This window comes from Phalacrocorax carbo, chromosome 8 (genome assembly GCF_963921805.1).
Source record: "Phalacrocorax carbo chromosome 8, bPhaCar2.1, whole genome shotgun sequence".
Lineage (NCBI taxonomy): Eukaryota > Metazoa > Chordata > Aves > Suliformes > Phalacrocoracidae > Phalacrocorax > Phalacrocorax carbo.
This window is the reverse complement of record NC_087520.1, coordinates 11,859,480-11,882,119: the sequence shown is the minus strand read 5'-3', so window position 1 is coordinate 11,882,119 and position 22,640 is coordinate 11,859,480. Positions and strand designations below refer to the sequence as shown.

Sequence of the window (22,640 nt, the reverse complement as noted above, 5' to 3'; positions counted from 1 at the left end):
CCAGTACAGACCCCTGGGGAACACCACTAGTTAAAGGCGTCCAACCAGACTCTGCCCCATTGATCACGACCCTCTGAGCTCTGCCATTCAGCCAGTTCTCAATCCACCTCACTGTGCACTCATCTAACCCACACTTCCTAAGCTTACCTATGAAGATGTTATGGGAGACAGTGTTGAATGCCTTGCTGAAGTCGAGATAGACAACATCCACTGCTCTCCCTTCATCTACCCAGCCAGTCATGCCATCACAGAAGGCTATCAATCAGGTTGGTCAAGCATGATCTCCCCTTGGTGGATCCATGTTGACTGCTTCTGATAACCTTCTTTTCCTCTATATGCCTGGAGATGACCTCCAGGATGAACTGTTCCATCACCTTTCTGGGGATGGAGGTGAGGCTGACTGGCCTATAGTTTCCCAGGTCTTCCTTCTTGCCCTTTTTGAAGACTGGAGTGACATCAGCTGCCCTCCATAGTCATATGTTTCCACAAGGACTCTGAGACAGCTGTTGTCATAGTATTGAACCCTTCAAATGTGTTTTCCTTCACAGTTTCCCTGGGAGGGAAGTTTGGCATTCTCCCCATTTCCTAGATAATGGAATTGACGCAATGAGCTGCAAAGTCCACCACAGGTGCCCCCTGATTTTGGTTGCTCCATGCCAAAGTACCTTTGGTTTGGCACGTCAGAATACTCCATTTTTCTAGCACTTCAGAAGTGAAATGGGCTGTTACGCCAATCAGGACATTAATTTTTTCCCTTACCCTGTTCTTTACAATGAATACGTGTTTTTACTGGTGTTTAAATAATTGAACCCGAGACTTCTTGCATGGAAAGCTTTGGCCCACAAAGAGTTAAGTTGGCAGTGCTTTTGTAAGCAGCCCCTGTAATGGAAAGTGTTAGACTTAGCTGTAGGTGTCACTGGTAACTAGGTTTCTCTGTTAGTCACTGTCCTTCACATACTATTTAAGTGTCTTTTGCCTGTTTGGAAATGGTGTATCTTGTGAAATAGGGAAAAGACTACAAGGCCATGGTATTTATAATAGAAAACACTAGTAGGAAGATATGAGCAACACAGAGCTTCTAGAAAGCTTTGTTAGGTGGAGTTTAGCCCTGAAAGGAACAGCGTTCATGATGTAGGCTCCTAGGAGCTGGGATTTACGATTAGCTCAGGCTGTGATGAGTTCAGGATAGCACTAAGTTATTCCACTGTAGGGAATGGTTTTCCTGAATGACTGTCATGTAATTACGTCCAAAGTACCGTTACCCAGTTCTTAGTGCTTCCAGAAAATACGCTAGTAGTAGGCAATAATATCCCTCCCCACAGTTTCAAGCTGTGTAAAAATTTCCCTCATCACTGACAAACCTGTTTCCTCTCTCTGTACATTTCAGATATGTGCCATCATTGGAGGAACGTTTACTGTAGCTGGGATCCTTGACTCCTGCATTTTCACAGCATCAGAGGCCTGGAAGAAGATCCAGCTGGGGAAAATGCAGTAGCAGTGAAACTCTACCCTAGTCTCCAAGGGCAGGAGCAAAGATTGAGAAATCTACCACTACCTGTTTTTGTCTTTATTTTCTATTTGATTGAATCAGTAAGTTTTTCTCTAATCAGGCTGTTCAGTGAAGACGCCTTCAACAAATCAAAGAAATCTCCATGCATATGAGAGCTCCAAGAGTGAAATATCAATGGAATCAGGGCATGGATATCGATTATCTCCCTCCAGAAAGGGAGGTTGAAATCACATATATGAAATACACCATCAGATCTAAGTAAGGATGACAGTCTGTTCTCTGGGAGGTTCCTATGGCAGTGTACAAACTAGGTAGTAGATTGCAAAGAGTTGAGCTGTCTTGTGGCACTTCTTGGAATTCTGTTGGATTTGCATGATTAGACAATCGACTTTTGTATGACACAAAATTATACATTAGGAAGAAATTCCACCCATGGTGCCAAAAAGGTGATGTATCTGTCGGAGAGGAATGGAAAGTGTTAGTCCCTGTAGCAAACTTCAGAGACAAAGGGCAGAAATAACATCAAGAAATGTTTTGTGCTTTTACTGAAAATTCTTTTATTCAGATATGACCTTTCTAATGAAGTGAGCAAACAAGAAGAGGAAGCCTTCCCCCAGCTACGTTTTCCTGGGTAATCTGTGATCCAGGCAGTGGAGGGCCTTTCTTTTACTCTGGATGTAAAAGTGGTTTCATTTCTTCCCAGAAACTGAATATCCAGTTTTGTGTTTACAGGTGGCATGAAGTAAAAACCAAACTGAGCAACACAGTTTTATGTGGCCTTTGCTTTGAAAGGGAATAGTTGTCTTTACAGCATTAGCTTTTATTCTTTCTTATGTTTTTTTTAAATACAGACCACCCAACAGTCTGGATTCTGCACTTCTGCTTTATTATTATTATTGTTGTTGTTGTTGGTATTTTGAAAAGGGGTTGTATATTCTATATGTTCAGAAAAATGGTGCAGTCTTCTGGGTGGATGATGAGCACAGCTTACTGTCTTACTTTGTGTGTGTATATTGAATACACCTGTCAAACACAGGAAGTCTGTCTTTCCAGGGTTTAAGGTGCCTCCCTTTTCCTGTAAAATTCAGTCAGGCATCTTTTCTGAGCCCTAGACTGACACTGTTCACCCACAGGTACGCCACTAGCAGGGCAGGACTTCCCACAAGCTGGGCCCTGCTAGTAGTTGTTTTGTTCTATTCCTTAAAATGGTACCTGAGCTTCCATGCCTGTTCATTCAAGCCTTGTCCTCTGGGGCCTCCAACAGACAGAGGCGTGAGGGGAAAAACTACTGCCAGGTGTGGCTTGCATGTTATGGTAGACATGAGTTCACTAAAATTAGACCAATACCCACCAGCGCATTTTCCATAGCCTCCTAAATGTTCTTTGAGTATTAACAGTCTCTGCATGCTTTGTAAATGTCTGAGCTGAGGATACACACATTTTAAGCGTTCCAGGATGGATGAAAATCATAAAATAAAAATCTTTAACTCAGTCAGTGCTCTAAGACGGGTGCAGGATTTCTCTTGGATAATATCTACTGCCCACTGCCCTTTCCTGGAGGCAAAAGTATCCAAACATTATGCTGTAATAATATGAATCTTTGAATATTCAGTGTTAATCCTAGAGTCAGATGCATTTCAAAAGTATTTCTAATACATGTTTGTTGAAATTGTCTGATTGCTTTGGAAGTAGGGAAGGTAGCCAGTTTTATCCACACACCAAAAAGAAGAAGCCAACCACCTTCCCCCTGCCGTCCTCTGCCCTGTAGTGACTTTGGACAAATTACAGCATTGGTATTTTTTTCCTGTTCTTATTATGGACTGATTGCTATTACGTTAGGTGTAAACTGGATTGTGTAACTTCCTGTATCTGTTAATGTATGGATAGATTTTATACATTTTTTTCCATTTACAAAAATCAACTTGAAAATGAGATGCTTGTCTTCATTTCGGTGCGTGCGTCCGTGTGCCCATGAGCGGTACCCACTGGATGGCGGCGGCTGCCCGGTGGGACTGGGATTTTCCACTGCAATTGCTTCTCTTGCTGGCTGAAGGATTCCTCTAATCCACTGTGACTAACTGAAGCTTACAACAAAACTGTCCTAGTTTTTCCTCCTGAATTTGTTGAGTCTTTGCTCACAGCTTATGAACCCAGTGGATTATAAAGTTGTTATTTTTAATATCTTAGCAGTGCGTCTTTCTCTTCAGCTGTGCAAGAGATCTTTGTAGTGCAGTGGATTGTACTGTTAGTTTTCTGAAATTTCTTCCCTGGTACAGTTTCTTCAACACAAGCAAGCAAAGCTGGTTGCAGATTCCTTGTGTTCCCTGGCATGTTCTTTCTGCCCTTCTCCCCATCCTCTGTTTGAATTAATGCTGCCTTATGTGCAGTCCAGGCCAGTTCTCTAAACCAGACCAGTGAAACTGTTTGGCTTTTTTGGGAAATAACAGATGCATACTTCAGTGCGCCTGCTTCCTCTGCCAAAATGTCCACTGCAATAACCTAATAAATCACATTTTTTTGCTAGATGTGGAAACCAAGTTGTACTCAAGTTCTGGCAAAACTCTACTGAAGAAACAGTCCACACCTTAGTTCTCTAAACCAGATCTAAGCCTTTGAGTACTGCCAGGCCAAGGCTACCTTCTGGGTCTGCTGTAAGTTGTGGCGAGCTTGTCCTCGAGACGTGGCAGGCTTGGGTCGTGTAACGATGCTGCATCATGTGTTTACAGAAGAATCTGCTCTTCATCTGTCCAAATGTGAACGCGAGGTAGTTACTGTTATAGCAGTCCTGCCCCGTGCATACATGTCTCGTTAGATTTCACTTTTATTTTCAAACACTTTTTAGAAACAAAATTACTTGAGTTATGCTTTTAAACATCAATGCAAACAAAAATAATTTCAAGCCATAGTGGAGGGAAAACCATCGATCGTAGCTGTTCATTCATATTCCTGACTTTGCTCTTTCAAGTCAGTATTTTGACAGAAGTATTTGTGGTTTTCCAAGAAAGACATCCCTGCAGGAAGTAAAATATTTAGAACTTGTATATATTCCAGTTTAAGTAAGTCCCTCTAAAGCTACTCTCCATCATGCGGTGACAACTTGTGGCATAGGATGCTTTGCAATGGTGGGGTTAAAATTTTTATCTCTAGGGAAAGCTGTGCTTAGGTACGTTCTAGGCAGTATATGGACTGCTGAAGATTATGCCTTTAGGAAAAAAAATGGAAATGGGGTAGAGAAAAACGGAAGACAAGCATTTGTGAATGTTTGATCTGATTTATCAAATACTTGCATTCAACTACTGCTCTGTAAAAAGTGAAATCTGCAGTGTAGATGGCAATGTGTGTAGTTAATTTCTGAATCTTTCTCATTTAAAGTTGTTTTTTATTTGTGTGATACACAGACTGTTCAGGGTGAAAATGACTGTGATGAGTATCTGCTTTAGAGTAGTCGTTTGAAGTTCCAGATTAAATGTCACTGAGGTATTTCTCAATAGTCCTTGGAAAGGGAGAGAGGGGCAGGGGTGGGAGGACGTAGCCCTGTAGTATGTTGTGGCGATGTTTAAAGCACAAGTCTTTTTGCATTTTTACAGTGGAGATTATTAAGGAGTTCTGGCATTTCTCTTTTAATTTGCACCCTTATGTTAATAAAATATTAGTCTTTTTAGTTCTATAATTAAAACTCCTGTGTTTTGATTGGCTTCTTGTTGCACTACTATTGCAAAATCAGTCTAAAAGGGCTTTTTTCTCGTTTTTAATTATTATTTCAGTGAACTAAGCGTTATCACACAATGAAATCACTGTAAACCAGGTCACAGTGTAGAAAGTTAACACGGGGCTCTTTTGTAATCGGCACTGAGTCATGTCTGGACAGTCAGTGCTTGGTTTTGAACAGTACCAAGTGTCCTAACCTCCCTTTTTTTAATGAGGGGTGAGTGGACAGTGCTTGGACGTTCCCGGGTTTGGCTTTAGTCACTGTGCCATTTGGTATACAAAATAACCTGGGTCTTGTTCCCCCCTTCCTTTAATTTCCGTTTAGCCTTGCCTCACCGAGTGTTTAGAAATAAGTGTCTGAGGCAATTATTAAATATTAAATAGTAAAGGGTTACACACATCGAATTTGTATACTATATATCTGCACCATTTTAAGAAACCAATTCCTTTTAATTTCTGGTATTGCTTACTGCCCTTGGTGTCTGCTGTACAACATCTTCATGAAGGAGGAGATCCTACCCGCTTCCAATTAGCCTCCAGTACAGTTGGATAACTCAGATTTCCAGAAGTGACAGGGTGGTGCTGGAGGCTCCTTACTCTGCTTAAAAGATGGGTAAAGGCACTGGGAAAGGTGTTTGTCCGGCGCTGAGCCTGCTGCCGGGGGGATGAGGATGAGGGTGATGGTGCCCGCGGGGTGCCGGGAGAAGATGACGACGGTGCCCCTGCGCACCTGTGGCCGCCGGCCGCCAGGGGGCGCAGGTGGTCCTCGCGCCGCGCGCAGGGTCTCGCGCGATCGCGGAGCCGCTTGGGGAAGCGGAAGCGCCTGACGCTCCTCTTTCCGGGCGGCGGTGGCGGCGGCGGCGGCGGGGTAAGGGCGCCGCGGCCGCGCCGTCGCCATCCGCCGCCATCCTGCGCGGGGCGGCCGCGCGCTGTGCTCCCGCTGGCCGCGGCGGGGCCGGGCCCCCGCGGCGTGCCCGGCCGGGCCTGCTCGGGCGGCGGCGGCGGGGCGGGAAGGGGCTCGGGCGCCCCGGGCCCGGCGGGTGCCGCTGGCGCGGGAGGGGGCTGCTCAGTGCCCGGGGGGGGGCTCGCCGGCCCCGGGGCGGGTACGCTGCTGGTGGTGTGGGCCCGCGCTCGGGTGAGCCTTTGGGAGCTCAGGCTCCCTTGGTCCCTTGGTTAGGAATGCCTCAGGCAGTCTAAGGTGGTCCGGTTTGCAGCGTGCCCTGGCTTGCCGTACGGCCCGGGCTAGCGTGCGCAGGGGGTGCAAGCGCGTAGTGCTTGAAGTTCGCAGAGTTGAGCAGAAGCTTCGCTTAATGGACCTGCCTTTGTCACTAAGCAGCACGAGTTTGCAGTCTCTGGGAGTCAAACACGCATGTTTGCTTTATAAATGAAGGCAGTGTACGCCACAGTGCAAAATTTAGACTAGTCAGTCAGGTGTCTTGAGAATAGAAAGTTTTGGATTAGGAAGGATGGTCTGATGTGCCTCTGTGTAGCACATCTGTCAATCACAGGGTCATTGTTAATCAGGGAAGAGGCTTAAACCTTATTTGAAGTCCAGTTTGTAAGGGTATATGAACGGGGGTTGGGATTAAAAATAAATTGCTTTTTTTGTGTCCTAGTGTACTTTGCATGGGTAGGTGATAAAGCACAGTGTGTATGAGTTACAAGCATCTGTCAAACTTGTTTTTCTTTATGCAGCCAAAATGAAGTTCAATCCGTTTGTGACCTCAGACCGCAGCAAGAACCGCAAACGACACTTCAATGCGCCTTCTCACATCCGAAGAAAAATAATGTCCTCCCCGCTCTCCAAGGAGTTGCGGCAGAAATACAACGTCCGCTCTATGCCCATTCGAAAGGATGATGAAGTCCAGGTAGCTGTGCTGTCTGTCTTTTAAGTTGTACTGTCACACATGAGCTTCTATCTGTGTTCCCATGTATAGCCTGTGCAGAAGGGACGGGCTAGACAAGTTCAAATTGATGATGGAGCTTTGCCATGAGTCTTTCAGCAATAATACAAGTTAAGGCAGTCACAGACTTGGTCCGTCAAAAGTTTCTGGAGATCACATAAGTGACAAGGAAAATAAAAGGAACACAAGTGTGCTGGCAGCTTTGCTGTGCTTCAGTTACGTGCATCGGTTATCATGCTGGATTAAAGGCTTTTAACAATAAAGCACAAAAATAATTGTTTCTCTTTTTAATACAGAATATTTTCTGTCTGTGATATTTTTGAGAGATCAGTTTAGAAATGAATCCAGGTTAAAGGCTTTTTTTATATAAAATGCAATGATGGGTGAAGAACTAAGACCAAAAACTGCTGAGGTTGACTGTTGGCTTTCTGGTTGAAAAGATACAGAGTTACTTCATTAGGGTTTACTGCAGAGAAAATGAGGGGAAAGTACACTTCTGATCCATTATGTTTTCCATTTTAGGGATTGCTGAAATTGCCCAGTAATTGATATCTTTGTGGCAGAGTTGGGATTTCAGCCTGTGCAGTTGGGATAATTAGTGTTTCTTGAGATCCGGCAATTGCTTAAGGCGTGGTTTCAAAGTATGGGGCGGTGTGCTTCTTCTGCTCTCCTTTAGGTTGTCCGGGGTCACTACAAAGGACAGCAGATCGGCAAGGTGGTCCAGGTGTACAGAAAAAAATACGTCATCTACATTGAACGTGTTCAGCGTGAGAAGGCTAATGGCACAACAGTCCACGTGGGGATCCATCCCAGCAAGGTACAGTGCATGAAGTGAGACCTGAAATGCAGGTGGAGACCCTGCTGGCCAATGAAGACTCTGCTGCTGGCATGAGTAGAACCCTGTTATGGCAAATGGAGTGTTGGATCGAGATAGTACAGTGTTGGGTGGTAATGAACAAGGAGGTGTTATGGTGTCATGGTATTAGAGGAGCGACGGTTGAAACCAAGAACTTCTCCATGTTTCTAGGGCTTATTTGGTGGAGAAGCTGCTGGAGACTTTACTGCTGTTTTGAAGAGCTTAGTGTTTTTAAAGCACAAAATAGATGGCTTAGAACAATCCTTTGTCTTTGCTATGTGGCATTTGCACTGGTTAAGGAGGTGTTAGAAATGTTTAGAGGCATGCTTAGGATCATGAGTTGTTCTTGGGGACTACCATGAACTAAGTTCTTCTGATTATGGTTTTAGCCTGAAGTGATTTACAATATTTAGGGTTCATGAAAACCAGGCAAAGCCTGTTCAGATCATAACAGGAAAACATTTCAAACTAAACAGAACAACTAGCCAAAACCTGGTTTGAAGCAGATTAAATTAGTCTGCTTCAGCCTTGCCATGTGGGCATGTATACTGAAGCGTTGGTGGAAGAAATCCAGTTGTAACAGGTTTTCTTGGTATGTTCAGCAGAGGGAGGGCAGAATTATTCCAAAACAACATAATGACTTGTGTGCAGTAATAACATTTGATGGACAAGGTGACATTGAGATGGAGCCAGTGCACATGCTGCTTGTGTGGTAAATAGCAGTGAAAGAAATTGAATTTTGTGTTGGGCCTTTATTTCTGTGAAAGTTTTCTCTAATTGGGAATCAGACCTTGCTAAAGCTTTGCGTAAAGATTCTGGTCGTTAATGCAAAAGGAATGGAAGAATGTGGAGTTTGTTGCAGTCTTGCAGTGGGGTGGATGAACAGTTTCTACCACTCTTAGGCAAAGAGGTAGGAATTAATTACAATTAGGAGAGAGCTAAATGCACAATCATAGAATCATTAAGGTTGGAAAACACCTCTAGGATCATCGAGTCCAACCGTCAGCACAACACTACCATGCCTCCTAAACCATGCCCTGAAGTGCCACATCTACACGTCTTTTAAATATCGTCTTTTAAATACCTCCAGGGATGGCAACTCTACCACCTCTCTGGGCAGCCTCTTCCAATGGAACTGAGGAGGAGTGTGCAGCCCTGCTGCAGTCGCTATGGCTTTTCTGTGGATTTCTATGGATTTGACTGGCAGTTGTATTTTTAAAGGACTTCTTTTAGTAATACCAACACGTCAGGTTCAGGGGGCACAGAGAGCACTGAAGCCTCTCTAGGGGCTGAAAATCAGAGCTTCAGTTTGCTGTTGCTTTGTTAGAAATATCACTAAGGCTGCGGCAGAAAATGGTCTGTGCAATTTACCTTTTATGTGTCCATGTTGGTAATACTTGATACTTGCCTGGCCACTTCACAGCTGTTCAATAGCAGCTGTGTTCTTTAAAGTGTCTTTGTATGAGTCACTGCGGTGCATGAATTTTACTGTTGCCTATAGTTTAGCCGGACGCATTGGCTATTCCAAATGGTACAGCAGTGATGTGGTAGGGGCCTGTGGCAGCAGCACGGTTTTTTAGTGTTGCAAAACTTAGGTGATATTGTTTAAAACATTGAGAAATAGTGATCCAATATAGAATCATAAAAGAATTAAGGTTGGAAAAGACCTCCAAGATCATAAAGTCCAACTGTCATTACTTGCTTTTGTGGTGGTAGGATCAGCTATGTGCTGTGTTTCAGATGGATGTAGTATCCATTGTGTTTGAGCAGCCTAATGGAAATTAGATTTACTTAAGAATAATTATTTTATTATGTAGATAAATAGAAGTTTGGCTGCTCTTCAGTTTGTGAAAGGGTTTTGGTCGTGCATCGGAGCAACGGTCCATATACTCTGATCCCTGACCGTGCCTGGGAAAATTGTGAAATACAGAGGCAAGTTGGTACCTCAGTTCTACTCAGACCAAGTGAGATAGTCCATGGAAATAACACTTGTGTGCCAGAGCTGATCTTCTTGGGCTGTGCTACAGCATCGCAGTTCTGTCAGGTTGCTGTACTTCAATGCTGAAGAGACGCTAAATTCTTTTTCCTTTCTCTAGGTGGTGATCACTAGGCTAAAACTGGACAAAGATCGCAAAAAGATCTTGGAGCGTAAAGCAAAATCTCGCCAGGTTGGCAAGGAGAAGGGCAAATACAAGGAAGAAACAATCGAAAAGATGCAAGAATAGATGGTTTCCTATTTGACACCATTAAAGAATTGCTAAAATTAAACCTACTGTTGCGTCCTCTCCTTTAGAAAGTCTTGATATGGAGCATCTGGTTAGGTTTAAATATATTCATTCTCATGTTTTCATGTTGGCTATGTAAAAATACTTCTGCTAAATTAAAAAGCGGTTTGAAGCGCTTACTTTTAAGAAAACTAAAGACTTTTTCCCCATAAGGTAATGTTTCAACCAACGTTAGAGAGTAGTGCAATCCTGAGAAGATGCATCTAATAACCATTGTACTTCTGTCTCTTCCACTGATCTTTAACACTTATTTAGATGTGCTTGTGGTTTTAAATGAACATGTTAATTCTGTGCACTGTGTATATGTCTCAGGGTCTTAGATTAATGCTATAGCTTGAAGACTAGGGGGGTTTACCTCAGCTCATGAGGTAGAGCTGTCTGGTTTGAAAAGGGTAGCAATGAAGTCTCAGTACTGTTGCTAACACTGTTCTGGATGGACTTTTCTATAAGAGGAAATTAGCTTTTTAGTGCTTTATACATTATTGAGAGCCGCTGCAGTGTGGTGAAAACCGTCCTGCAATTAAGTGAATTTCCCAGCTCAGTGGATGGCCCTCCAAGTGCTGATAGAGAATGGAAAGAAATTCAGCTCCTGTCTGAACAGCACTGTGGTCTGGAAAAGGGGATGCTGAGAATGAAGGAAAATTGCATCAGTGCTTTTGAAGTTACTTATAGGCGTTAATATGAAGGCTGCTCTAGGAGGCAGGCTTTGAATGTCACTTCTTTTATTAGGAGGCAGGTTCAGAGGTTCTGCCCCTCACAGTTCATGCATGCATATACGCTGCTTAATAAGATTTTTCTTCACCTTGAGTCAATGTACTGAGAAAGCCCTCTGGGTTCCATTTCACTGTGTTCCAGGGACCTTGTCAGCTGTTGAGCTGATGCAGAAGCACGGTGTTCTTTCCTGCGGGAGCCCTCTCCATCTTTTCAGTTTGAGGGGTTCAAAACTAGCCTGTACACTGACAGGAGCTCCGCCTGTACCCCGAAAGCCTCTTTCTTCCCCCTGTTCCTCAGCGATGCCAGGGTCAATCTGTGAGGTGGAAGCTGGGCTCCTGCTGCCAGCCCCACACCGAGATAGGGTCACAAAGGTTGGAAGACACAGGCTCATCAAGTCCAACCGCCAACCCAACACCTCCAGGCTTCCTAAACCATGCCCTGAAGTGCCACGTCTACACGTGTTTTGAACACCCCCAGGGACGGTGACTCCCCCACCTCTCTGGACACCCTGTTCCAATGCCTGACCACTCTGTCACTGAAGACGTTTTTCGTAACACCCAATCTAAACCTCCCCTGGCGCAGCTTCGGGCCATTTCCTCTCGCCCTATCGCTGGTGACCTGGGAGAAGAGACCGACCCCCGCCTCGCTACAGCGCCCTCTCAGGTACCCGTGGGCAGCAGCCCCCGCCACCGGCAGCACGGGGGGGCGTGGCCAGGCGCTCGCGCCCGTGCGCCGCCGCTCTCCGGGCTCCAGGGACGTGGCAGTCGCTGATTGGCGGAGGGGGGCGGGGCGGGGCGCTGCGGCCGCCGTGAAGAAGGGGCGGGGCGCGGCGGCTGGGAGCCCGCAGCTTCGCTCCGCCGCCAGCCCGGCCATGGCGTACGGTGGCCTGACTGTGCCTATCATCGTCATGAGCGTTTTCTGGGGGGTGGTCGGCGGCGTCCTGCCGTGGCTCATACCCAAGGGGCCGAACCGCGGGTGAGTGACCGGGGGACGGCCGGGTGCCCCTTCCCTTCCCCTCGGGCGTGGGGCGGGTGAGGAGGCCTCCGTGACGGCGAGCCTGGTACTCCGCGGCGGCCTGGCAGAGGCGCGCCGTGTCCTTGCGGGCCCGCCGGGCAGCAGCGGCGGCCTCGCGGCTCCAGCACCCCCGAGCTCCCCCTTTCCCGCCGCCGAGGCCCGGCCCGGCCCGCTGCCTCCGGCTGCAGTGGCCCCGCGGGCTCCCCGCCGCGCCAGGGGACCCGGGACCGCCGAGGTCCGGCCGGTGCGGGAGGCCAGAGCAAACGCTCGGGAGGCCTCTGGGCGCGGGGCTGGAGCCGGGAGTGGTGTCTTTTTCCTAAATAATCCGCCACGGTTGTGAGTTTTCCCCTCAAGCCCTGCAAACGCCTGTGTACACACTGTCCCGTGGCAGGGGGATCTGCTGATAAGTTAGATGGTGTCTGAGCAATAACTTCCCTTTTCTTCTCTTACTCGACCTCTTCTAACTAATTCCACCATCCTCTAGTTTCACGCTGGGTGAGACTGAAAAAGTTGCTGTAGTAGATCTCCGTTGTGTGCTTAAATGCTATGCTAGGGGCCTTGTAGCTGTGGTGGCCTGAGGACAAAGGCAGGGCATCTAAGCAGAAGTGTTTTTCCTGCAGTGATCGTGGCTGCTCAGATGAAAAAGTAGACAAGTTTTTGTCTTTCTCTTTTCCCTAGGAGATAATGACTTCTTAATCTCTCTTCCTCTCTCTGATATCTCCTCTACTCCGCAGGTACCAACTGTGTTTTTTCTTAGTTGTTTATCAAAACTTGGAGGAATTTTCCTCAAGTTCTATTTAGCTCTGATATTTGCTGCCTCAACTTCAAACCCAAAGCATGTTTTGTGCCTGAAGATTTGCCTGTCCTCAGAAATACCTTGGAAATATGTCTTCCAGCCATGACCTTAAAGTATGTGGGTCACCAACAGATGTTCTGTCGTCATTCCAAAATGTGATTGTTTAACAAACACGACTAGAGCACTGCTGTGTCCTGGTTCTTTAGCATGTCTCTAGTAACAATATGTAGTCTGTTAACTTCTCATCTTCTTAAAACAAAAAAACTCCACCCAAAGCCTGTTTCTGAATAGAATTGTTCTTTTTCTAACAAAAGAACTCAATGTAAGCTTTAACTGACCTAAGAAATCACATTGCATAGGTTGAAATGCCCCTTTGGTGTTTTAACTCCCAAACAATGACTCTGGGGTTCCCTGGAAAGGAGGGGTTCCTGAAGCTTAATACAGGCTATATTAGCTTTGTATCATTCGTTTGAAAGTCGACAAAATAGGTGTGGATCGACAGATGAAAAGTATTGAATGTTATCCATGTCACAAAAGGGTTAGAAGTTACTGACCTAGCATGAGTTTTTATTACTTGGGTTTTTTTTTGGGGGGGGGGGAATACAGAGGGAAATGAAAAACAAACAAACAAAAAAACCCTCCACTTTGCTACTAAGTTCCATGAGCTGCATAGATCACTCATTTCCTTTCCTCCCATTTCAAAATCATGTGTGTATACCTGCAGTTTTACCATTTTCAGTTTTAAGAGCTGCTTGGTTCTTGCTTCTTTTCAGTGTAACTATGGTTTCTGACACGTTCTTCCCTCAGCAAGAAAGGAAAAATCTTATCCTACAGATAATTTCAGATATTTTATTTTGTATTCAATTTGCAAAACCCTCATTCATTATATAAAATTAAAAAATATATATTTTGATGCAAAATCCTGCTTACAGAAGATTTCAGTAAATGGAGAAAATGTTTATTGTATACCGTTAACATTAAAACATCCAGCTTTGGTAGTTTAATAACTTGGTAGAAGTGACTGTGAAATGGAGCAAGGACACTGACTGCATAAGATTTTGCTCCTCTTTGGCATGATTTTTGTTAAATACAGCTGTGTACTTTGCGAGAGCTGTGTCAGTTCTTCTGCAGAGTCTCAGCTGTGCTTCTGCAGCTTACTCAGCTGGAAGAAGTCAGAACATTCATGTTGAGTCACCTTCCATATGATCAAAGTTGAACTTGTTCTTGTTTGTTGGGGTTTTTTCCCCCTGATGTATCTTGTGGTCATTCATAACATGATGCCTAATCAGCTGTTTCCCTCCTTCCTTTTTGCAGTGTTATCAACACAATGCTGGTGACATGTGCTGTTTGCTGCTACCTGTTGTAAGTATAATGTTTTGCCTCTAAATCAAGGTACAGTTCTGAGGTAATCAAAAGCTCATTTTTTTTATATCTTCAGGATATTTAGGAAGAAGCTTTTCAAATGTGTCACAGAGATTTAGACACATGGTATTCTTTGACAGCTCTTAGAATTCTTAATCCTAAAGATCTTCAACCTGCTGAAGAAGACATCTTCCTGTTGGTGGATACTGAATTTAAACAACCTGAATTCCTCTTGTTGTCTTCTGACACATAACTGTTGAGTAGTACTCTGTGTTGACTTGATACTACTTCTTTCCAACTCGGTGGCTTATTTGCTCGCAAGTATAACGGCAGCTTTTCAATTTTGGAATTTTTCTGATTCACAGTAGAGCAATGACTTTCTGCCTTTTTCATTTTTTATACCCTTATTTACTACTGAGGTGATACTAATCTAAACCTACTGATGAGTTTTGCTTTGCTTAGTTTGGTTAAATACATTCTCAAATTCTGGTAGAGCAGTGGGTGGAAAACCTTACACGTAGAGTTTTTTTATTATATGATAAATAATTTTTGAGACAAACTTGCAACGCTTTGATATATTAAGACTTTCTTTTTAAATGCACAGTATGTTTTGAGACTGCCTTTCTTCTATAAGAGAATTAGTGGAAATAACAAAATGACTTGGATAGGAACTCTTCATACCATATTTGGTGTGGGTTTTTTATTGGTTTTTTCTATCTCTGTGTCTTTTTTTTTGTTTCTTTTTAGACTATAGAGACTGATTTTGTCGAAGTGCTCTGCAGAAATAACTTTGAAAAGTGTTGGGAAGAATTTGTTTTGAAGCCCAAATTGGTAAAAAGCTGGTTAGATCATTAGGGTTAACTTGTAATAAAATCATTATTCAGAGTTCCTCTTGTACCTGAGTAGTATTTGTCCTTTTCTGAAGTAGTTAGGCATTATTTATGCTCCTCTAAGGAGCTTAACGTGAATATAGAGAGAAATGCATCTCTAACCTCAAGACTCATTCTTCAGAACTGACAGCCAAAAGCCATATTACCAGTGCTGCCCAGGAGGAGCCTTCTTGGTTCCGTGTTGGGTTGGCATGTGGCACAGGCTTATGCAGGTTTGATCTAGTTTAATAATGTGATATTCAGGTTTTATACAGATGAGGCCTTTTGTTTTGTTTTTATTCAGAGTATTTGACATTTGAATTCTTAAATCATTCTTCTGGATAATTGTAAAAGTACAACAAACTTGGTTCTGTGTTTTGCACCTGTGACTTTTTTTTTCAATTGAAGTTTTGCTGAGCAGATGTAGAAAATTGAGGCCTTTGTAGTACCAGAAACTTGAATTTGGGATTGAAATGTGGGAATCTCAGTGCTATGAAGGCATCATTGCCTGTGTATATAGCAGCTCAGTCTCATGGCAGGTCCCAAATACTTGTCTAAGAAGGGGAACTGGATGTTCATTTTTACTAGGTTACTGTGTACAGGTTACAGTAAGCTGGGGTTTTGGGTGGGGGGGTGGCAGAATTGGTGGTTTGTTTGGGGGTTTTGTGGCCTTTTTTTGTTTTGTTTTGGTTTTTTTAACTTTCAAGTTCTTAAGTTCTTCCTACTCTGTATTTTAGCAGAAATAATATCCTACTGTTCTAAAAACATTGAAGTTTAGGGTTTGTTTGAAGAAGGACAGCTTCCTGGAAGCCAAGGTCACATGGCATCTGCAGAATCCTCTAGATTATGATGTGGAATGTATTTGTTGTAGAATTTCTTAACTTTGAGTACAGTGGTATTTCATGTGTGAGTTTAGTGATTTTTGTACCAAAACAGACCTAGTATAAATCTAGTGTATCAACAAGATTTATAATCTGTTTTTGCATGTCCAGTGAGGGAATTCTTTGATCTTCTTGGGGCTCTACCTTGTTTTCTGTATTCCCTTTGGCTTTCTCCAGTTACACTTTGAAAAAAGAGAAGCAGCAAAATTTTACTATGTTTTAAACCAGCAGTAGTACAAAAATTACCTACCTGCTTGCCAGAATACAACAAAAAGCATGTTTTTCTCATCATGTTCCAAGATAGAACTTGCCTCATCAGTCTCTCTCTTTTCAACCTCCTGCCATGAATTCTGTATAAAATCATAGAAAATCATCTGGCCCAACCTTTCTTTCCTCAGTTTTATTCAAATGTATGTACGTTTGTTCTTCCCATATCCTTTCCCTTTTTTGGGGGAAAGGCGTTGAAAAAATTTCAGACCATCATTTCAGTGACTAAAGGAAGAGACTAATTTTTTTGTACCAATCTTGAAGGAAGCCCAAAAGAATGGTTTCTGAGGATTCTTTGTTGGAGATGTTAGGGTTAAAATAACTTGTGTTGTCCCAGGTATGGTCTTCTGTATTTGTGTGTCCTTAGTAGGTGGCTGGTGCTGTTACCTACTTCTTTTTAGAGTTGTATAGAGCTCTGCTAGACCTACTTTCATAGTCATCGAGTTACCTTTCCAGTTGAAAATAGGGAAAACCCAATTTTCTGTCTTCATTAAACACCACTCAATTGACTTGCATCAAACTGAATTTTTGATTTGATTGATTTGCATCAAACTGAATTTGTGCTAACTAAATTTGAAGTCAGTCGCACTTAAAGCTGTTTCTTCTGTGTTTAGATTTAACAGTGATTATTTTGAATCACAGATAACCATATTGATCACATGGTGTTAATTCAGTTGTTCTGTGGAAAATTTTTGCATGGGCAATTGCATAATTTGTGTACAGATGATGTACCCAGCAGCCTTTTGAAGGAGAATACACAAGCCTGAGAACCTGATAAAATATAAGGAGTTACTGCTGCAGAAGTTACAGGTTACACCATGTTGTAAGGTACTGTCAAAGTCTAAATCTGTTTTGCTGTTTACAAAGCAGTTCCTGAAACAGTACCATGATATTCTACTAACAAAGGACAGGGTCCTTGAAAAATGGTATTATTTGCTACTGATTCTAAAAGGATTAAAATATGGTTGCCCAAATTGACATTTAAACAGATAGCAGGACCTTAATTTTTAATATGAAGCATAGACAGATGGCAGTTATGGTAGAAAGACCTTTTAAAAAATCTTTCTGGTAGAACATAAGGGACTTTAATTTCCTTGCCTGAGCTGGGTAATTAACACTAACTGTTGTAAGTGGTATCTGGTACAATTTAAGGACCTGTGGGTGGCTTGAATGCCATACCTGATTTTAGCAACTCTGAAACATTACACGTTGGATACAGAGGCTTGCTTTGTTTTACTTTGAATGCCACATTTTGTTTTGTGTTGTCATGATAGATTACCGTATAAAGCAGCATTGCTTAAGCAAAATGTGGGAAAAGCTTTTTCGTGGCTTATCTTGAATGCAAGGGAGTAGTAGAGTTCAGTGCCTAACAACTGCTTTAAATTATTAGGCCCTAACAGAGCAGGGAGGAGGAACATACTATTGACCTGTAATGCCATTATGGCTTGGAGCTTGGGTATCCAGCATGGTCCCAACAAATAGCTTTTGAAAACTGTACAGCGCTTGCCTAAAGCATGGTTATACAGATGGGACACGTCAATATTTTGAATGTGCTTCCAGCTCATTTAATTCACAGCCATGCTGGGTCTGAACTCCGGAAGCATGGAGAGGTGAGATATTTGTGCATAGAGTTCCTTCCTTCTGTACAGTGAGAAAGAATAATGTGCTTTAACAGGCTTTTAGTGTTCCTACCCTCCTCCCACTTCTGTTAGTTCAGGATGCTAAAGGCAGATGGTACAGTGCTCTGGTACCCCTTCTATCTCTCTGTTTTTACGAGCTAATTTGCTTTTCCCTTAAGTAAATTTGACATAATGGTTAACATGGTTTCAAAATACATTGTTGTCATCGTTTTGGATAGCAAAGCAGAGACATGTCAACGTAAATTTTAATGTATCTTCTTGGTGGTGTCTTGCTGATGTTTTAATTGCTTTGCAGAGCCTGTTACATATTTCAAGGCTTGCATGACTGATCGGCTGCTGCAGGCTCAGCCTGTTGTTGTAACTGGAGTCCTACTTTTATGCAAAACTGAAAGTGGCATTGAAAAGAAATATTAGTAAGTTTTAAGAGGATTGATGTGTTTTCTTTAAGTCTGGCTCACATCTTTTGCCCCTGGCTGTTCTAGCCATTTTACAGCGGACCTGCACTTCATTTGCTGGTCAAAGCGTTGAGGTTTGTGTGGAATTTTCCATGACTGCCTAAGCACTCTGATACATTTGTGGCAGCTCCCGTTACAAAGCTGCTCTGCTTTTTCTCCTCCTTACAAAGCATTCTAGAAATAGCAGACAGATGAGCCAGTGTGTTCACTAGATGTGTTTATATAGTTAGTATTTAACATAGATTTAAATCCATGGAAGCATCATTGCTTTTTCTGAATCTTGTAGCAAATATATCTCTTAACAAAGAGATAAAACAAAGCAAATATGTCTCTTAACAGTGGAATATTTTATTTCTGTTTAGCTTTTGTGGATATTTTCCACAAACTACATTCCTCTTGTTCTCAGTCCTGGCTATGGCTTCTGCAGTGTTAGCTCGTGAACTGCTCTGACAAGACTGCTGTTGCTGGTGATCTGGGGTTTGTTGTCACATTGGTTTTGTTGTTGTGGGTTTTATTTTTGTGTGTGTGTTCCTGTAGCATTGTACCCTTTTGCTTCAGGTCCCTGTTCCTTGACCTCTGTGCCCGGTTTAAATTCACTTTTGTTCAATCTCTGATGAAAAATACACCATGTCTTGCGAGGGTAGGTTGTCATACACTGAAAACAAGAGCAAATGAAAGAGTAAGATGTTTCTCAGAGGTTTTTGTTTAAAGGATGCTTCAAAGGCACTGAGAAAAGGTCTGTCTCTCAAGTTTCCATCTTCTAAGGCCACAAATGAGTTTCATTTGTCTCAAAATACTTCCCTGCCAAAGGAAAAGTACAAGAGAGATGCTGGCAGGTGTTCTTGTGATGCTTTAAGTTGAACAGAACAATTCATTGTTTCAGTTGTGGGGATGGTTCAGTACCAGATCTTCATTTCTGGTTATCTGGTCTTTGTGTATGAGCTTGAGGAAAAACTTTGATTTGATACTAGAGATCCTGAAAATCGTATTTTCTCTGATAGTATTTGTGCTTTGGACAAGCCTTTCCGTTATCATAAGCTTTGCAATTTGGCTGATGTTCTCTCTTTTGGGTTGGGGGGTTTGTCTTGCAGTTGGCTGATTGCGATTCTGGCTCAACTCAACCCTCTCTTTGGGCCGCAGTTAAGCAATGAAACAATCTGGTACCTTAAATCTCACTGGCCTTAAGGATGTCTGTCCTCTGCTGCAATTTATTGACTAGGTGAGTATCTTTTATATTAATATATTTGGTATGTTAAAGCTTCAGGATAAATTCAGTATAAGCAGTGTGTTCAGAATTGCTAGCTGTTTTGCAGGAGAAACCTATCTTTCTATAAGCTGCAACAAAACATTTTGGATGTTAATCTTGACTGAATACTGTGAAAAGCTTGGGCTGAATTCTTGTACAGTTATTTTTCCTCTGCTTTCATGTCATGTGGTGCTGTGTTCAGTAAACAGGCATTTGTAAGGAGAACAGTATATTTCTTCTTCCTGCAAAAAAATAATTGGACTGGGGTGTCTTTTAGTAGCTAGCATAAGTGGATTTCCTAATGTTTAACAACTGTTAAACCTCTCTTCAAGCCTACTGCCATTTCATCCAAGACCTGTGCTGACTTCCAGAGCAATGTATAGTTGCCCTCATTCATCTGGGAAGTCAGAGTGAGAACTGCAATTAGAATGAGTCTTTATCTCCTGTCAGTATATAGAACTAATGCTGAGCTTACAGATTAATGCCTTTTTTTTTAATTATAGCCTGTGCGCACCTTTCATCATAGATGAGCCTGGTGGTTGCTGTCTGGGTAGCACTATTGGAATGCTGCTGTTTCAGTTCTTGGGCATGCTTTCTGACATGACCAGCAAAAATACAAAGTACCGTGATGACTTCAGGTTCATCTAGAACGGCAGCATTTGGAGTTGAAGGTTCAGATGAAGGATAGCTGTGGAAAGAAGCACCCGCTATTTTAGTTTTTATGGTGGTAACTGAATAATTAGGCATGCTTGGTTTTTACCTGGGGTTTGCGGTTTTTTTGTCCTTTTAGATTTGACTGCCTACCCCTTTGCTGTTATTACTTTAACTTCTGTTTACAGATGTTCAATAGCAGCAGACAGATGACAGTTGATGTTATAGCTCAGTTAAATGCTGTCTGTAAAGCATCCTGAACACTTACCCTGAAGCAAAGCTCCACTGCTTCAAAGTAGGCTTCATCTGAACTGTGGTGTTGTCAGACTGTGACATGTGTGTCTGTATCTTCTGTTTTAAGCAGCAAGAAGCTAAAGGTGGACTTGGCCCTGGTTCAGGTAGAGGCCTGTAATTAGCTAAGTCAGGCATGCTGAATTGCCTAGGTGCATTTTCACTGCTCATGTGTTAACACATAATTAGTTAGCTATAACAGAGACCAGTCTATTCTGGTAATGGGCATACAGATTCCTGAATCCCATAGAATAACTCAGTTGTCTGGGGTCTGAAATAGAAATGTAGTTATCTGGACAAGTGGATGCCTTGGGTATAAAAACTGGGTGTCCTTCTGACTGATAAATGATCTGTGTGTTGCGACCAGCAAGGACAAACTGGAGATGAGATACAACTCTTGGACACTAGGTGCCTGCTAAAAGAATCAGGGCTTTTCCACTCCTTTTCAGTGAAGTATTTTCTAGAGAACTGGAGGTAAATTTGTACCAAGGAAGAGAGGGAACTAATGTGTTCTATGATGGCTAGAAAGTTTATGTGAGGAGCTGTCACTTTTAAACTTAATGGAGAGTTTGAGACCTATGTAGCATATGCTGCTGTGTTATATGAAGCAGTTTGGTTTAACCTTTGATATATCTAATGTCATTGGCCTAATTTTGGAATAAAATTAAGGTTCTTGCCTTTCTTGCTAGAAATATGCTATTACAAAACAAGCTATTCTCCACAATCGTGTTTGAATTACTCTTGTAGTGTTGAGCGAGCTGAGCTGCAAGGAGGTGGCTACGTTTATGAGGCTGCAGTGTGATCAGTCTTCTGCTGTTGTGTGCCTCTGCACTCGGAGCCCGTTGAGTTTCTCAGTAGACAGGAGCTGCGAATTAGACTCCACTTGAAAGAGTTGGGATGTCTCTCTCTGACACGGCATGGAATCCCATAAATATAGCTACCCTTTCTTGTTTGACCAGTTATTTTTTGGCTTTTAAGATGTGCTTTTCCAGCATTCAAGGTGCACATACTATACTTTTTCTGCCTCCTATTTCTCTTTCAGTTGGGATTTGGATTAATTAGTATGGACAACACAAAGAGAATGAAATACTAATTCCCAGAATGGAGAGATGTTATTTAAAAACGAGGATAGTCTAAGAGAACCCATTTTACTTGACCAACGGAGCAGGCTGAAAATGCACACAGAAGGCTACTGCAGTCTAGTGAGGCGCTTCTACAGATGCTGACTTGATTGATCTATGCCAAATTACAGAAGTTTGGTCTTTCAGTCAGTATCCCTCAAATTCAAGTGATGATGATGTATCAGGTGACTTGTTTATATAATCAGGTTAATGAGTTGGATGGCAATATATAAGAACATGCAAGCTTGTGTATCTGTGGTAAATATGGGCTGTAGCATCTTTTCAGCAAGGTGATCTAATGCTGCCTTTTCTCCTTAATTTTGTCAAACCGCAGTCTGTGTTCTCAGACCGGGAACTTTGTTCATGCAAGTGCAAGAAAGTCTAGCATCCAGATGACTGGATGCTGTTACAGCATGGAAAACCTTGTAGTAAAATAGTTGTTCTACCAGCTTATAACATAACTAAATCTACTTGAAGTAACTTGGAAATGAAACTGCTAAGAAAGCAAGAAAGTAAGAGATTGTTCTTGAAGCTCCATATAGATGAATTATCTACAGTTCTCGACTATTTCTCAGTGCACTTGTGAAATGGAAGTAGTTGTGGTTAACAACCAGATCTTCAATTAGTAAATTATCTCTATGGAAAGGAATAATTAAGTTGCCTCTTGCTTTGCAGGTAAAGAAGAGATCTCCCCCAGGAGAAAAACTCCACTGACCCAAAGATGCCCTTAACATAGTTGGTTGGATACCAAGCCTGCATTAATGCCTTAAACTTTCTGTTGCTCTTCAAATGGCTTGTTCAAAGCCCTGTATTTTTTCTTCCTACTATACCGTTTAACAGTGTGCCTAATGCAATTTATACTCATCTTTGGTACTGTAAATTTTTGTCTGTTAACTTCAGGTGTGATGAAAATTTATGAAGTTTTTGTTTCATACTGTGAACTTTCCTGTTCATTTTACTCACTCTGTGGGAACACTGTATATGTCTTACAGGTCTTGGGTTGTCTGTTGCTGTGCTGTTCACTCCTGCTCTCTTTGACTGCACTTGAAAAAAATGTGTGCGATGAAACC

General features: G+C 42.6%; 3 protein-coding genes across 4 annotated transcripts in view; all 3 read left to right on the top strand.

Moving 5' to 3' along the window:
- Window positions 1-5,186, top strand: part of ERGIC1 (endoplasmic reticulum-golgi intermediate compartment 1) — a 65,945-nt gene extending 60,759 nt beyond the window's left edge. Inside the window, exon 10 of the mRNA XM_064458717.1 lies at window positions 1,388-5,186. Within this exon, the coding sequence (XP_064314787.1) occupies window positions 1,388-1,495 (108 nt within the window). The 3' untranslated portion in view covers window positions 1,496-5,186. The remainder of the gene's footprint in view (window positions 1-1,387) is intronic.
- A 798-nt stretch (window positions 5,187-5,984) lies between these two features.
- On the top strand, window positions 5,985-10,246 carry RPL26L1 (ribosomal protein L26 like 1). Its single transcript, XM_064458715.1, has 4 exons — window positions 5,985-6,086; window positions 6,914-7,086; window positions 7,799-7,939; window positions 10,075-10,246. Exons 2-4 carry the CDS (start codon window positions 6,919-6,921, stop codon window positions 10,201-10,203), a joined length of 438 nt encoding a protein of 145 aa, XP_064314785.1. The 5' UTR covers window positions 5,985-6,086; window positions 6,914-6,918; the 3' UTR covers window positions 10,204-10,246.
- A 1,533-nt stretch (window positions 10,247-11,779) lies between these two features.
- Window positions 11,780-22,511, top strand: ATP6V0E1 (ATPase H+ transporting V0 subunit e1). 2 transcript variants are annotated; one of them, XM_064458712.1, is made up of 4 exons: window positions 11,783-11,952; window positions 14,102-14,149; window positions 19,353-19,480; window positions 22,246-22,511. In XM_064458712.1, the coding sequence occupies exons 1-3, from the start codon at window positions 11,849-11,851 to the stop codon at window positions 19,444-19,446; spliced, it is 246 nt and encodes an 81-aa protein (XP_064314782.1). In that variant the 5' UTR covers window positions 11,783-11,848; the 3' UTR covers window positions 19,447-19,480; window positions 22,246-22,511. The 2 variants fall into 2 exon arrangements, with proteins under 2 accessions (XP_064314783.1, XP_064314782.1); XM_064458713.1 differs by lacking the exon at window positions 22,246-22,511 and having other exon boundaries at window positions 11,780-11,952; window positions 19,353-19,482.
- The last annotated feature ends 129 nt before the right edge of the window (window positions 22,512-22,640 follow it).

Coding starts and splice junctions, on each gene's coding strand:
- RPL26L1 (XM_064458715.1), top strand. CDS start 6,919: ATGAAGTTCAATCCGTTTGTGACCTCAGACCGCAGCAAGAACCGCAAA. Junction 7,087..7,798: donor GAAAGGATGATGAAGTCCAG/GTAGCTGTGCTG, acceptor GCTCTCCTTTAG/GTTGTCCGGGGTCACTACAA. Junction 7,940..10,074: donor TGGGGATCCATCCCAGCAAG/GTACAGTGCATG, acceptor TCCTTTCTCTAG/GTGGTGATCACTAGGCTAAA.
- ATP6V0E1 (XM_064458712.1), top strand. CDS start 11,849: ATGGCGTACGGTGGCCTGACTGTGCCTATCATCGTCATGAGCGTTTTC. Junction 11,953..14,101: donor CCCAAGGGGCCGAACCGCGG/GTGAGTGACCGG, acceptor TCCTTTTTGCAG/TGTTATCAACACAATGCTGG. Junction 14,150..19,352: donor GCTGTTTGCTGCTACCTGTT/GTAAGTATAATG, acceptor TTTGTCTTGCAG/TTGGCTGATTGCGATTCTGG.